Source organism: Vipera ursinii (genome assembly GCF_947247035.1).
Source record: "Vipera ursinii genome assembly, chromosome: 6".
In the NCBI taxonomy this organism is placed as follows: domain Eukaryota; kingdom Metazoa; phylum Chordata; class Lepidosauria; order Squamata; family Viperidae; genus Vipera; species Vipera ursinii.
In genome coordinates this window covers 55,841,395-55,856,913 of record NC_139515.1, presented here as the reverse complement: position 1 = coordinate 55,856,913, position 15,519 = coordinate 55,841,395, and the positions used below count along the sequence as shown (strand labels likewise).

General features: G+C 41.0%; 1 protein-coding gene across 8 annotated transcripts in view; it reads right to left on the bottom strand.

Annotated features, from left to right (window-relative positions):
- TMPO (thymopoietin) overlaps positions 1-15,142 on the bottom strand; it is a 33,864-nt gene extending 18,722 nt beyond the window's left edge. For 3 of the 8 annotated variants that reach the window (XM_083365614.1, XM_083365617.1, XM_083365621.1), the window contains exons 1-2: positions 14,734-15,141; positions 3,620-3,743 (exon numbers count right to left, since the gene is read on the bottom strand). In XM_083365614.1, the coding sequence (XP_083221740.1) occupies positions 3,620-3,743; positions 14,734-14,991 (382 nt within the window). In that variant the 5' untranslated portion in view covers positions 14,992-15,141. Of the gene's footprint in view, positions 1-3,619; positions 3,744-14,733 lie in introns of all 8 variants that reach the window. The other 5 variants (XM_083365616.1, XM_083365619.1, XM_083365620.1 and 2 more) reach the window with 2 other exon arrangements.
- Between the last annotated feature and the right edge of the window lie 377 nt (positions 15,143-15,519).

The window sequence follows — 15,519 nt, the reverse complement described above, 5'->3', positions numbered from 1 at the left end:
ACTTTTCAAATTCTTCCCTTAATACCGTAATATGTATTGTTGTCTTTTCTATTTTTCTTGTCATGTGTTATAGCTATACCTCTAAAATATGCTTTGGCTGTATCCCATACGTTTTATAAGGTTGTATCTTCTTTTTTGTTTTGTTTAAAGAAAAACTCCATTTCTTTTGTTGCTAGCTCTATAAATTCTCTCTTTTTTAATATAGATTGATTCAAAGCCCATCTTATTTTTTTTAGTATTCCTCTCCATGTCATTTTTAAGGGGTTGTGATCTGCCCATGTACCTGGTTCTATCTCAATCTCCTGCATACTTGTCCTCAATTCAGATGTCATCCAAATCATGTCAATTCTGGACCAGGATTTATGACTGTTTGAATAAAAGGTATATTGTAATGTTTTTTAAACTTAACATAGCTCAAATCTGTAGGAATTTGTGATGGTCTCACATTTAACTATTGACCTAATCCAACCTTCCATAGCTCTTTTCAAGAGCACATTCAATTTGCCATTTGTTTTGGATGAGGGAAGAAATAATCTCTTCTACCTCTGTCCTTCTAGCAGTTCCAAGATGAAGAGGAATGGTTGGGGTCTAAATGAATTCCAACACTAGATCTAACAATCTGCCAACTGAGAGAGTGCATATTTTGGGTTCTAGGACTAAGTAAATATACTGTCTGATTATTCTTCTAATGGCCTCACTTTCTCTTAGAATGATTTTCAATGTTAATTTCAGGTACCCACCACATGCTGATGCTTATTACTATTTAGTTTTAAAAAAGCAACCCAATAACCACTGCTTAAGTTCATGAATGGGCTAGATGTGGACAAACAAACTAGGTAAAATACAAGTAGCATTCATCAGTAGAAAATAGCTGTATAATTGGAATTCAGCTTTTCTGAACAAAACCACACAACCACTAAAAGGGGAAGTGCTCTATTAGAAGATGCTCCTTAAACTTTGTTTCTGGATTCCCAGGTGACAAAAGTGACACAGTTATGTCTAATAGTTCAATTACAGCTGTTCCTGAATCAGCTATAATTGCCAATAGTCAATCCTGCTTTGATAGCCTAATTTGACCCCTGCGATATACATTATATGAAATGATCCCAGAACTGAAATATTAGTAAGCTGTAATTCGTACAAAATACAGCAATGGTCTGCAAGCCTGTACAAGTTACAGAGAACATACAGTACATACACCCTACACTGAAATCATTTACCAGGTTTAATTTAAAGTATTGTTATTAATCATATAAAGCTTAGGACTGACCATCTGTAGTAATTAACATCTATAGGAGAGCAGATTGTCAGAATCCATTTATATAGGAGCCGTGACCAGGGGGCTTTTGCCCAGGTCCGCCTGGTGCACCAGTTGCGGCCCTATCTGGACGAAGATGCCCTACGCACAGTCACTCATGCGCTCGTGACCTCCCGGTTAGACTACTGCAATGCTCTCTACATGGGGCTGCCCTTAAGGACCACTCAGAGGCTTCAGCTGGTGCAGAATGCAGCCGCGCGAGTTGTGATGGGAGTCTCCCGATACTCCCGTGTAACACCTCTACTCCACGAGCTGCATTGGCTTCCGGTTGCCCTCCAGGTGAGATTCAAGGTGCTGGTGATGACCTATAAAGCCCTAAATGGCATGGGTTCGGATTATCTTAGGGAGCACCTGCTGCCAGCATCAATTTCCCATCGTCCTGTGCGCTCCCACAGGGAGGGCCTCCTTAGGGTGCCGCCGGTCAGTGAGTGCCGGCGGGTGATCCCCAGGGGAAGGGCGTTTTCTGTGGGTGCACCTGCCCTATGGAATGATCTGCCTGTGGATCTCCGGACTGCCCCCGACCTTCGTTCGTTTCGCCGGGACCTAAAAACCTGGTCATTTGATTTATCTGGCCTGGACTGAGGGGTTTTAAATTTTTAACTTTTTGGGTTATTAATTGTTATTTAATTTTATTTTAACTCTATTTTAACATATTGCTTAACTTTGCCCTGTAAACCACCCTGAGTCCTTCGGGAATAGGGCGGTATATAAAACCAATAAAATAAAATAAATAAATAAATATCCCATTCCTAAATCCCTATCTGTATACCCCCGAATCTCACACCCCTCACTGGATTCTGCCATTCCCAAGGAGAAGAGAGGATGTTAATTGGCCATCCCTATCCATTAGATGCAAGGTTGTTTATTCAGCCTACCTGGAGGCTGTCATCAAAGACAGCCTGAGAAGAACAAAGAAAGGGGGGGAGAGATTCTGATTTGTATCTCCAATTGGAATCTGAAGAGGAGGAAGTAAATGTCATAAAGGCATGGAACATCCCTCTTCCCATGGAAGGTTTTGACACCTGAACCTTAATTGATCTGGGACTGACCAAATGGACTGAACAAAACCACACAACCACTAAAAGGGGAAGTGCTCTATTAGAAGATGCTCCTTAAACTTTGTTTCTGGATTCCCAGGTGACAAAAGTGACACAGTTATGTCTAATAGTTCAATTACTCGGGAACACTTTAAAAGTATCAATCTGCGACACAGTTTCCAGATCCTGTCTAGATTTTCCACTGACAATCATGTTTTAGTAAAAGTTCCTGCTTGGACAATCCTGTCTCCAAGACTTCTTCTTTCCTAAGACGTAGATTGGGGTGGGTCCTGACAGAGATCATTGATATTAAGAGATGCAGGAGAGACCATTCTGAAGATGTTCCTAGGCAGGAAATTGTTTATATGGCACACAAGAGAATGGTTCTTTCTGCACTGATTCCAATACTGCAAATAAACTTCTTTTGGAGTTGTGTTAAGTTAGTTTAGATCTTAGAAGTGCAGCTAAGATATATCTCTTTTGCTACCTTTTTAAAGGATAATTTATGTTAACCTGTATTTAAAATTTAAATGTTATATTATGTATATTAATTCTGTTAATGGATAATGTAGAAAGCCGAATATAAGAAAGGAACATTTTGGAGAAGCTATGGTTAGGCAAAGCCTACTTCAACAAACTTACCTATGTTGTGTAGAATTCTAGTAAAAAAATATGGAAGTATATATACAAAATAAATTACTAAAATAATGTTTTAACTCACTTAGCAAATGTTTACTTGCCATCTGTGGTTAAATAGTACACTTTTATACTATTGGTGATGTATCTTAATACAATTGTATACTATGTTGGTCAACAAGCAGTTTCTTATTTAAGTCCTGATGAGTGATTCTGCAAAGCAGTTTATGCTTCTATATTTGAAAATAGTTCTTAGCAATATGTGAAATAACCTGAAAGGATAAAATATTTCCAATTGTAAACATCTGATGTTTATTAGCATCTTACATGATCAGCACAATAATACAGATACAAGCCAAGCTTAGTTTCAGTAGTTAATAACAACATGGATTTGGGCATTACTGAGGAAGTGAATGTAACCATGTATCATAATCCACAATAGAACATAATTTATTTTATTTATTATTGGGACTTATATAATTACTTTGCCTATTGAAATTTCAAATATTTAAAAAACACAGATTGTCATCACTTTTCCATCTACGTTTCTCTGTCTTCAGTTTTTATATTCATATTCATTCATTCATACACAAACACAAATATATTAGTATTTATTATATTAGCTTACCAACAATAGGACCTGGATTCACACCATATCTCAGGAGTTGATCTTTGAGTTCTTCATTACTGAGTTCTGCTATATCTATATCATCCTGTTCAAGTGTTGACTTATCTGTTTTCTTTGTTGCTTTCTATAGAGAGATATTTTACTAGTATTATTAAACTGTAGTGCTAAGATATACATGTAAATAAAGATTTTTACAATACAACACAGCCATGAAATGAATAACTCCATATAATGAATTTCATGCATTCTTTTACAAAGTTACAAAGCATTCCATGTACCTACTGTATTGTTCCAGAAATGGAACATCTGGTTTTGGATTAATTGTCCCTGAATTAAAATCCACATTCTGGATATTTTGGTCCACACTGGAGTGAAATGTGACTATTTTATAAGGAGGCAAAGGATGAATGAGTAGGATATATACCTAGCTTGATTTTGGGGTTTGGCCTAATATAAACCCTACCCCAAGAATAAGCCCTAGTTTTGGGGTAAGGCACACACCTAAAAATCAAGGTAGACTGAGGGTGTGGAGCTGTCTGATGTGCCCCGCACCCACTTACCTTGCAGCCAGGCCTCTCCTCACCAGCCCACTTCTTCTGCAGCCAGGCCTGCATTTCTTAGTCACAGGCCTTTCCAGAAGGCCACTGCAGCCGAGAACTGAGTTATGGATTCAATCCATAGCTCGGTTCTGCAAGACCTCTGCAGCCAAGAACCGAGCTATGGATTGAATCCATGGCTCAGTATTTGGCTGCATAGGCCTTCCGGAAAGGCCTAACTGCAAAATACAGGCCAGAAGAAGTGGACCGGCTGGGTAGGGCTATTGGTGACGGAAGTGATATAAAAGACATCCCCCGAAAATAAGAGCTGGTGCCTCTTTTGGAGGCATTTTAATAATAATAATAATAATAATTAATAATAATAATAATAATAATAATAAAATAATAATAACAACCGGTCTTATTTGGGAAACACAGGTACTATGCCTGTAGCAGCTGATGAAAAAGACAACAGCCATTGGCTAATGGTCAGGAGTGCCAATGGTATATGAAACACTGGGACTACTGAGGGGAGGAATGTTACTCTATTTCCTACATGTTTTTAATTGAAAAACTGGAATAACCAAAGCAATTCAGATTTGGTTTGGCTGTGAAATAGCTAATGCAATAATTTTGGCAAAACCTCTGAAATGTGAGTTTTCCCATTTGAAGAAAACACTTTCTACACTCCTCTCTATAATAAAAATGCACTTATTTTCTCCTCAAATACAGATAATCCTTAAATTATAATCCTCAAACCTTCAGCCTGCTTTCACTGCCCACACCCTCCTCCATCATGGCTAGGTCGACTTATCATTTTTGTAGATCTCCTTTGGGAAGCAGCCATTCTCCTGTGTGGCTTTCCTATACAGAGGCTGTGTAGTGCCATCCTGGAAGCAGGTGCCATTTTGGTAGTGGCCATAATGTATAGAGGCCAAGGGACAGAGTGGCTAGTTCTCCTTCCCGAAGAAGAGCTGAGATCCCACCCAACCGAGACACTATGTGCTGTACTTAAAGAACTCACAGTTGCTTAACAACAGCAACAGGGAGAGTGGGATTTGGGGTCATTAAGGTGAAATAACCACAATGGGCAGGCTCCATTATAGTTAAAAGTTGAGGATTACCTGTATTTCCTTATAATTCATTGCTTCAAAGTAACTTCTGAATGATAGGATTATCCCGAGTTCTTGTCAATTTTTAAAGATCACACAATTTTTTTATAAAAGTAACTTAATCTGAAAACACAGTGTCACCTTCCTTAAATTATTAACTGAAAATTAGAAAACATATCTTTTAGATTATTTTTATATGTATATAAAGATAAGAACGTATTTACTGTCCTTCCAGGGTTTCATTTTTTTAAAAAAATTACAGTCTATACAACAAACCTGAGAATTTTACTGGTGATTTTCCTGCTTAGTTTTTTTGAATCAAGTAAATATAGGTGAATGCTGCCACCTAGCTACATATGATGTTCATTGAAAATACTTAGTAAACAGGAATACAAAAAACGTTTCAAAATAACTGTCCTCTATTTTTCCAGCTTATTCATTTAGTTAAATAATTCTCCTTTTCCTGTAGTAGTGTTTTAAAACTCAGTCATTGCTTAGCTGTTCTTCAACTTAATTTCCAAACATCAAGAGAGAGTTGGGCCTCTTTAACACTAAAAAGGGTCATAGTGGGAAGATCTAGTTACCCACAAATAATGCTGTGGATGGAGAACTGCTGAGGGACATAAGAGGAAATTGTTTTCTGCTTTCATCCACCAAAATCATTAATTTAAAAGAAAAACTTTCTCGTTCTTAAAAAAGCTGTATTTTCAGACAAAGTAGCCACACACACACCTCCAGGAGAAGATTTGCTGTACTCTGGATCCCCCTAATTAAACAATGCCACATATTGGAACTCAGGAAGCATGCCTTCTCAGTTACTTACCCTGTCCTCTGGAATGAGATACTTTCAGAGATCTGTAAGGCTCTCCCCTGAGATGGTGTTTTGGAAAGCCTTGAAAACCTTGCTATTCTCCTAGGCTTTGGGGTGGAGTGGATGCTGGCACCCATTAGATGAGTTTCTGTATATGCAGTGCATTACTTGGACAGATGCTACCTTGTTTATACTGTATTTTTAAAATTTTCTTTGATATTGTGAGCCACCAGTTGTTTTCAATGAAGTGGTAGCTGAATCCAATAAAATAAAAATAAATACATTTAAATTAGATAACTTTTCTTTTATTCTCTATCATGAACTAAAGTTCCCTCCTTCTATATTAGAAAAAAGAACTGACAGCTAGAGCCTTCTTCTGAGAAAGACACATAAAAAATTAGTTAAAACTATTTCTGCAGTATTTTAGAAAGTTCTCTGTGTATCAATAGTAATCTTCAATGATTCCCCATTCATTTATAGCACAAAATGTTTGACTCCACCTTCTGGTTCTCATTTTGCAAGGCCTAATTGTTCATGATCCCACAAATGAAACATTCTTTCACTTTGTACTATGTGTTGACCAAACAATTACCAGGACTTTAATGGAAATAGGTAAAAACTTTTCTCCTTCAGCATCGCAATTCACTGGATATGACCTATCTTCCATCTGAGTACCTTCCAATCAGCTCTTCTAAAAACAGAACGGAAAAGCAAATTTCCATAAATACTATTAATTTATACTACATATAGTCATGGATCAGCTAAGAATTTTAGGTGCCAAAATGCACTCAAAAATCAGGTTAAGTTTTTCCATGAGAATATTTGGTAATTTTTAAAAAATGTACTTGTATTTCCTGTGCAAATATGCTTCTATGTCCATCGACAAATAAACAGAACCTCATCTTTTTAATCAAAATACCATGAAAAATGCATGACACTTACCCATGGGCAGCACATTTTTTTCCAAATATTTTGATTAAAAAATTGAGGATTTGCTTATCTGTGAATGGGCTTATCAGCAAAAATGTATGGTACTTCACTGGTTATAGTTATGTGGAATGAAAATTTAGCATTATCAATACTTCTGGGCCCTGATAGAAAGTTTTACCTATTTCCATCAGGGCAATTGTTTTGTCATCACATAGAAAATTTCATTTCTGGGACCCTAAGCAGCTATGCTTGGGCCCTGTAGACTGAAAATTTAACTTTATGGAAGACTCCATTTAGATGCTATGTGCGTCCATGTGTGTGTGTTGTTTGTGTGTGTGTGTGAGAGAGACAGAGAGAGAGAGAAATAGATAGAAATAATCTTCTAGAATTGGGGGTGGCATCAGGAATCACATACTGTAAATCAATTGCTTTGCTGTGATTATTTTAAAGGATTTTTCTTGATTTCAAATATAATTTTACTTCCCTATTTCACAACAGTTGCCAGATAATCAAATCAAGAATATTTTAACAGTTCAATATATACCTGATAGTTTGGTTGCTTCCAAAAAACCTGAGATATTTTCATCTAATGGACGTGATGTCCAAAACTAAATGCACATCTTATCTGTATAAAATATTAAATGATATTTTCAAAGTTACAGCTTATGAATTAAAGAATTAGAACATCTAGTAGTGGGACATAAATAGTTAAAACTTTTAAAAATGGTGTCTAGTTTCATTGAATTTAAAATGAAAACTGATTAAATAAAAGGAATTAATTGGATTTGCCTCTTGGTAGAGCTAGATTTCCAGATGTGGAAGAAACTGAAATGTACGGTTAGTCCTTGGATTATACCCATACATTCAACAACCATTCAAAGTTACAACAGTGCTGAATGAGAAGGATTTACAAGGGGTCCTTAAGAGTTCTGGCTGTTGCAGCAAGCCACAGCCACATGATAGCAATTTCCAATGTTCCCTGCAGCTTTGCATAAGCAAAGTCAATGAGGAAGTTGGAAATCATGATCACCTGATTAATGACCCATGTGATCCTTGTTTAACAATGGCAACCAAGACTGCCAGAATTGCTGTTGCTAAGCAATATGGTCACATGATGGTTAACAACAGAATTCCCAATCCCAATTACCATTGTAAACTAAGGACTACTTGTAATATTTTCAGGCAACTTTTTGAATGTTCAGTTATCTGATAGAAACGCGTATCTTCTACTTCAGGGCTTTTCAACCTTTTCTCCCATTGTACCACTTTTAGGATATGGCAACATCCGAGTACCACCAGTTGCCTAGCAAGGTGTCAAAAACTTGCTGACAAAAAATAAAAGGAAAAAAGTGATGAAGTGCAGGTAGTCCTCGACTTACAACAGTTCGCTTAGTGACTGTTCAAAGTTACAATGGCACTGAAAAAAGTGCCCCCCAAGCCACAACCGAGCAAGATAACTGCCTGCCCGCACGAGGTTTTCATCCTTGTGAGCATTACTGTTGAGGATTGGCAGCAGGGGTGTGGCGGGGTGTTTGGTTTTTATTCCCTGTCTGCTGGGTGATTGCAGCAGGGTTTGGTCCCTTCCCTTGAAAGAGACACCATCTGGTAGCAGTAGAAAACAGAGGTGCCATTTTGCTCTTCTTCCCCCCCCCCATGAATAAACTTACACAATAACCTCTTCAGAGAAGATACAATTTCACTCCCCCACAGCCCCCTGGATTACACCCCCACACGGTCATTTTCCCTTGCAACCCCCCCCCCCACTTCGCTAAAGATCCGATTTTCAGCTATTAGCCCCAGAGAGCTTATTATAAGCCTCTCTGGATTCCTTCAGCAACGTAACGGACACTTCGGAGCTGGTGTTCCTGGGAAAGAGGTCAGTCGCGTGTTTGTGTGTGGGAGGGGGAGGGAAAAACCCAGCCGATTCAGGCAGAATTTTTAGTGGATTTAAGAGCGACCCATTGGAACCGCGAGACCTCTCGCTGCAGATTGCATGTGGCTTGTAGGGCAAAAACAGCACAACTACGGTATGCAGCGAAGGCGGGAGGGGGAGAGGAAAAACTCCCAAAAATAGACTGCCGGAGGATTAGGGTGTGGAAAAGCCATAATACGGACCTAGAAGGAATCGAAGCATTAAACTTTGGGCAAAAGCACTAAAATGGGCAAAAGCAGAGTGGGCAGAAGGAAAGTTCACCCTATCCTGCTCTGGATGAGGGGGGTAAGGAACTGGCTGCAACACCCCTCCCACCAAAACACCCACAATTTTCCCCCAGGCGCGGCGGGGGCATTGGGAAATCGCAGTAGGCCAGGTGGAGAGAACAACTGGTTGGAGGGTGGGAGTTCCAGCCTCCAGAGCGCCCAGCTGATCAGCAGAGACATGCGGGGCTGCCGGCGCTCCCAGCTGTTCAGCGGCACCGGGGCCAGGCCGCCAAGACCCTATGCTGGTTGGTGGTGGGGAAAAGATACCGGTGCTCCCAGATGTCCGGTGGCCTCAATACTAAGCCGTAGATGCTCCCAGCTGTTCAGCAGCGCCGGGGCGAAGATACATGCACTCCCAGCTGTCTGGCGGTGACACCCCCTCCCCCAGTTGCCTCCTGTTCTGTTTTCAATCCTTTTGGGGGGAGGGGGTCAAGGGAGCCCACTCTGGCTGCAGGCCCTGCGCGGCATTCTGGCTCGGTGCTGCGTAGCCCGCCGAGGCCCTGCTGGCTGGACGCCTCCGGCTGCGACCGCTCACTTATCCATTGCAGGAATTTGACAAAGCCGATTGGCTCCTTGGCGGACCCCAGATCCAAACTAAACATTTTCAGCGGGGAGCGAGCAGAGCGCAAAGGGAGGCATCTCTTTTGGTTTCTTGGGGCAGGGCAGGGCGAAGGGGCGGTGTTTTTTTTTAAATCCCATTTATATCCCGCCCTTCTCCGAAGACTCAGGGCGGCTTACAATCTAAAGCACAAATCAATGTGCTTAGCAATAGCCTTCATTCTATGTATATGCCTGCTTATTAGGGGTTTCGCCCCCCCCAGCGGCATTACTACAAAGTCAGCTTATTGCCCCCAACAATCTGGGTCCTCATTTTACCTACCTCGGAAGGATGGAAGGCTGAGTCAACCTTGAGCCTGGTGGGACTCGAACCTACACTAATTGCAGGCAGCTGGTGTTACATAAGGAGGCATTAGCCCACTGTTCCACCAAGGCTCTTTTACAGGCGAAGGGGCTGCCTGCCTCCTACCTGATTCACTTGGTCCGGGTTGGTGCAGCCTTATGGCTGCTGGTGCTCTGCCCTGTGGGAAGAGCGGCGGCTGCAAGGCGTCGCCCCCCCCCACTGGTGACAGTCGTCCTTGGAACCACAGAGGGAGCATGCTGGCTCGGCCGGAAGCATCCATCCGGCCAGGCCCTCCCTAGTAGTGGGCAGCGCCCTCTTCCTCCAGGGCCTGCTCTATTTTCTGGGCGGAGGGGGAGGAAGACGAGCAAGACACTCGCCCTTCTGAAGTAAGGAGGGGGGAAGGGCGACACGGATCCCGCACAAGAAGAAGTTGCTGCACAACAATTCCCTGGGTAGGGCGGGGCCTTGCTCTGCGCCTGCTCTCTTCACACACCCTCGGTAGGGTTTCTGCAGGCCGTGGCCAAGCAGCATATTTTCTGGTAGCAAGTGAGCTGGGAAGGAGTGGAGCGGTGTGGAAAGGCAGGGGGGGAGGAGGAAGGTGACGCCGCACACCACCAGCCAGGTGCTCACGTACCACCAGTGGTACGCGTACCACCGGTTGAAAAGTCCTGTTCTACTCATCTAGGCTGATTATAATAAACTGACATCACTTTTCTTTCTCATTTTATTCCAACCCAAATTCTCATAACAGTATTTCTATGTTCCAATTCTGTGTAGTTTCATGCCTGTATCAACCCTCTGCCCTTATGCTTCTGCCTTTGACCCCTGCACTATGTCCCAATTGTTGACAGCGTATTTGGTTCTAGGTTTTTGCCATGCTTTCCCTTTGGCTCTTAACACCCTTCTGATGAAATTAAGAAACCTAGTCCTAATGAGATATAATTGTCCTATTGCAAGAAGTTGCTCATGTACACGGCTCAGTTCATGATCTTAGCAGCATCATCTATGTGACTATTTGTTCAATTCCAGGACCCTGTGCTCTTTTTGTACTATGACTTTCACCTGGAAGGACTGACACTACTTGAGGTTTCAGTTCCTTAACCTCTATGCCCAAAGCCCCATTATCTTTCAAGATCCACCTAAAGTCTTTTCTGAAAGTGTCATATAAACAAACCTAGGAAGAGGGATATCACCATATCCATTTTACACAATGAACTTAATGCATAAAACATCATATTCTACTAGGTTCTGTCATCAATTAAGATATTTCTCCTTGAGTCTGTATTTACAATATGCAGTTGTAAAAGATTCCACTTTATTCCTCATGCTACTTAATAACTTCATGACCCTGCTAGTAAGATCATTTGGAGATTTAGAAAAAATGTTATATACTAATTGTAACCAGCTCTATCTTTCCTTTCCACTGGATATGCTGAAAAGACTGCAAAAGGGCCAATTGATTATGGTCAATGAAAAAAACTGTGCTGAGGCTGGACAAAAACAAATAGTTAATTTTAGTAGTAAATTACTAGTTAGTAAATAGTTAATCAGCTCACAGTAGAGGAATTCATTATGTTCTGGATGGAGTTACACTGTTGCAAAGGATCAGTTTCACATTTTGGGGATACTTATGGATCTATCTTTGACACCAAAGATATAAATAATCCGCGTGTGAAGCACATTTTACCAACTTAGACTGGTATGCCAGTATGATCTTACTAGAAAGAGACAGCCTTGTTCCAGTAACTTCTTGTTTAGATTACTGTAATGCACCATAAATGGGGCTGCCTTTGAAGATAATTAATACATTTTGTTTCTTATTTGAATTTGAGGTGCTAATCCTAAAGTAATTTGTCATAATTTGGAACTATTGCTAAGCACATTGATTTGTGCTTAGATTGTAAGCCGCCCTGAGTCTTCGGAGAAGGGCGGGATATAAATGGGATTAAAATAAATAAATAAATAAACTATAGCATCTGAAGTAACATCTTTCCTTACATTTCCCCCCAATAATATGACTTACAACCACATGGTAGATGGCTACACAGAGCATTTTTTTCCCTATTGGCTACTCTCCAATTTAGAATACCCTCTCAAGTGACATGCCTAGTACCATCTTCACTATCTTTATTTTCTCAGTGCCCCATGTTGTTTTTCCCTCTACCTTTTCATTATACCTTAGCTACTTTACTATGTAATGTTTGTAAAAAAGAGTAATGTATATGTTAAGTGTTCTAAATTGTTCCAATTACTATAAACTGCCTTTAAATGTGCAGCAAATATTTAAATAATGCAAAACACTCTGAACTTGCTAAACTTCAGAAAGATAATATCATTAACATGCTGTGTCCCATTTATGTCAGAAGCAGCAATACATTCCTTACAAGCCAAGGATAATCAAACAAAACCTAAGCCAGGCAAAAAAATCAGTTCATTATATCAAAGAAATCCACAATGAAGATCCAGAAGCAAGGAATTGAAGCATATCTGATTAAATAAGGGCAGGATTGATAGAAATTATAGGTTACTAAGAAACAATTGCAGTTTCTGGTGACACTGAGAGCTGTAACAGTTTTAATGTCATGTTCACGATATTGCCATAGGAGCCCAGATATTGCTAACTATATGAAACTATTGGTGAGTTACTAAACCTGCATCTCTGTCTCAATTGGTCACTCCATTTTGCCTCTTGCATTCTTTCATACACAGTAGGAACTGACAGAATAAGATGAATGGATTTACAGACAGCTCATAAGCTACCATCTTCAATCTTTCCTCATCTAACCTTGAGATAAGCTTCCACTATTCCCCTTAAGGTCCCTCTCTTACATCAGGGTAGTAGTCCTCAATTTACAACAGTTCATTTAGTGGCAGTTCGAAGGTACAATGGCATTGAAAAAACTGAAAAGACCACTTTTCACACTTATGACCGCTGCAGCATCCCCATGGTCATGTGATCAAAATTCAAATGCTTGGCAAATGATTCATATATATGATGGTTGCAGTATCCTGGGGTCACCTTTTGCAATCTTCTAACAAGCAAAGTCAATGGGAAAGCCAGATTCACTTAACAATCTTGTTACTAACTTAACAACTGCAGTGATTCACTTAGCTGTGGCAAAGGTCATAAAATGGGGCAAAATTCACTTAACAAATGTCTCAGCAACAGAAACTTTGGGATCAATTGAGATTGTTAGTCAAGGACTATCTGTATTAGTATGGTGAAGAGTATGCCAAGAACTGTACAACTCTTCTTGAGACAGCTGGACTTAATAATTTACATTAGATTTTCACTGGCTATCAATTTTCTATAGGGCCCAATTTAAGACAATACTCTTGATTTTTAAAGCCAAATAGCTTGAGGCTTTAGCTATGGAACCCGCTTTCCTACTGTGAACCATGTTAAGATCAGCAAGAGAGGCCTTTCCTAATATGCTTAATATCTTTAAAAAGATTTTAAATTATTTTACTGATTAACTTGAAAAACGTTACATTTTATATAAGATGCTTTTATTCTTGTAAGTAAACCCTAAGTATTAGACAAGCAACAAAACAAGAAGAAATTCGGTAATAAGCAATGAAGCTATTGGCCTAATACATATCTTTCACATGGAGAATGCAAAAAGAACATTATACAGTAAAGCAGCCTTCCTCAACCTGATTTTATCAAGTATAATACAGGTAGTCCTCGACTTATGACCACAATTGAGTACAAAATTGCTGTTGCTCAGTGAGACACTTATTGAGTTCTGCCCCATTTTCTGACCTTTCTTGCCGCAGTTGTTAAGTGAATCATTGTATATGTTAAGTTAGTAGCATACTTGTTAAGTGAATCTGGCTTCCTCAATGATGTTGCTTGTCAGAAGGTCGCAAAAAGTGATCACATAACCCCGGGACACTGCAACCATCATAAATATGAACCAGTTGCCAAGCATCCAAATTTTGATCCTGGGGATCCTGGAATGGTCGTTAAGTGTGAAAAAGGGTCATAAGTCACTTTTTCCAGTACCGGTGTAACTTTGAACAGTCACTAAACAAACTGCTGTAAGTCGAGGATTACCTGTACACTGACAGGCCTATCATTTCCTATCAGTATGGATAAGCCAAGTGATGGGAATTACAATGAAATGCCAGGGCAGGGGAATATATTGAAGGTGAGGATAGCACACAAATAAAAACGACTGTGAAACCGTGGTCTTAGCAAGTTGCTCACAAATTTTAAATTCTGTAAAGACTACATTAGCATCGGTACAACAGAAGCACAAAGGCGGCCGGTGTCGGTTAGGAAGATTTCAGTATGCATTTCACCATTGCACGCTATTTGGGCCTGAACTGCCTTTTTCCCCCAGTCTGTTTAAATGCGTTGAGAGTCCATTCTCCCCTCGCCAAAGCACCCCGTCAGCCTGCCTAATCCAAAGCGGTTGACTCGGGCTTTCCCCCCGCGCAAGCACCCCTTTCTCTTCCCTCCCCACCCCTTCAGTCAGTGACAAGACATCGCGCCGCCCCCTCAGAGAAAGCGGGAAAACTCTACCGCCCTCCCCCCCCCTCAAAGTGGAAGGCCGTGAAGAGAAAATGAAAAGCGCGTTTGCAATTCGCGAAATAAAAAGAACCGCCAACTCGCTTACCCGGCCCACAGCGACGGTAGCACCACTACCCCCTCTGTTCCTGGCAGCGACCGGGGTCGGCTCCCTCTCCTCGTCACTGGAGAAGTCCGGCTGCGCGGGGACTCCAGGCACGTTGCGGGCGGTGAGGTGCTGAAGGTAGAGTTGCACATAAACATCCTTACGCTGCTCACCTCCAGGCAGGCTCACGTTATTAGCAATCAGTTCGTTCTTCAGCTTCTCCTTGGTGAGCACCGACGGGTCCGCCAAAAACTCGGGCATTGCCAGACTCTTCCCTGAGGCAGCGAGAAAAGGAACAAGCAACAAAGCGGAGGGGAGGGGGGAAACCAAAGGGAAGAGGAGGAACAATTGCACGACGCTCACCCGTACCCAACTCCACAGAGCGCACAAAACAACGGACAGCTTTGCCCATATGCCAATAAAAGGTATTCTGATTGGTCAGCGGAAACCCAAATCGGTCCTGGGATTGGCTGCCTGGCCTAAGAGGCTGCGCGCGGGTTCCCTTCGGAGCCCGTCCGTTGAGTAAGCCTCTCAGTCGCGTAATTTAAAATCGACTCGTGCGAGAACGGTGGGAGGTTTTCTTTTTTCTTTTCTTTCTTTCTTGCCTGGGACTCAGGTTATGTAGTGAGGGATACGGCTACGTTATAGATAATCTAACGATTAGTGGTTTAGTATAATATATAGAAAATCCATTTTGAGAAAATGACCGAAGTGCTGATTTCTCAGATCGTCTCGACCGGAAAGAAGCTGTTAGTGGATGGAGATAAGCACCTTCTTTGAGGGGAGAAG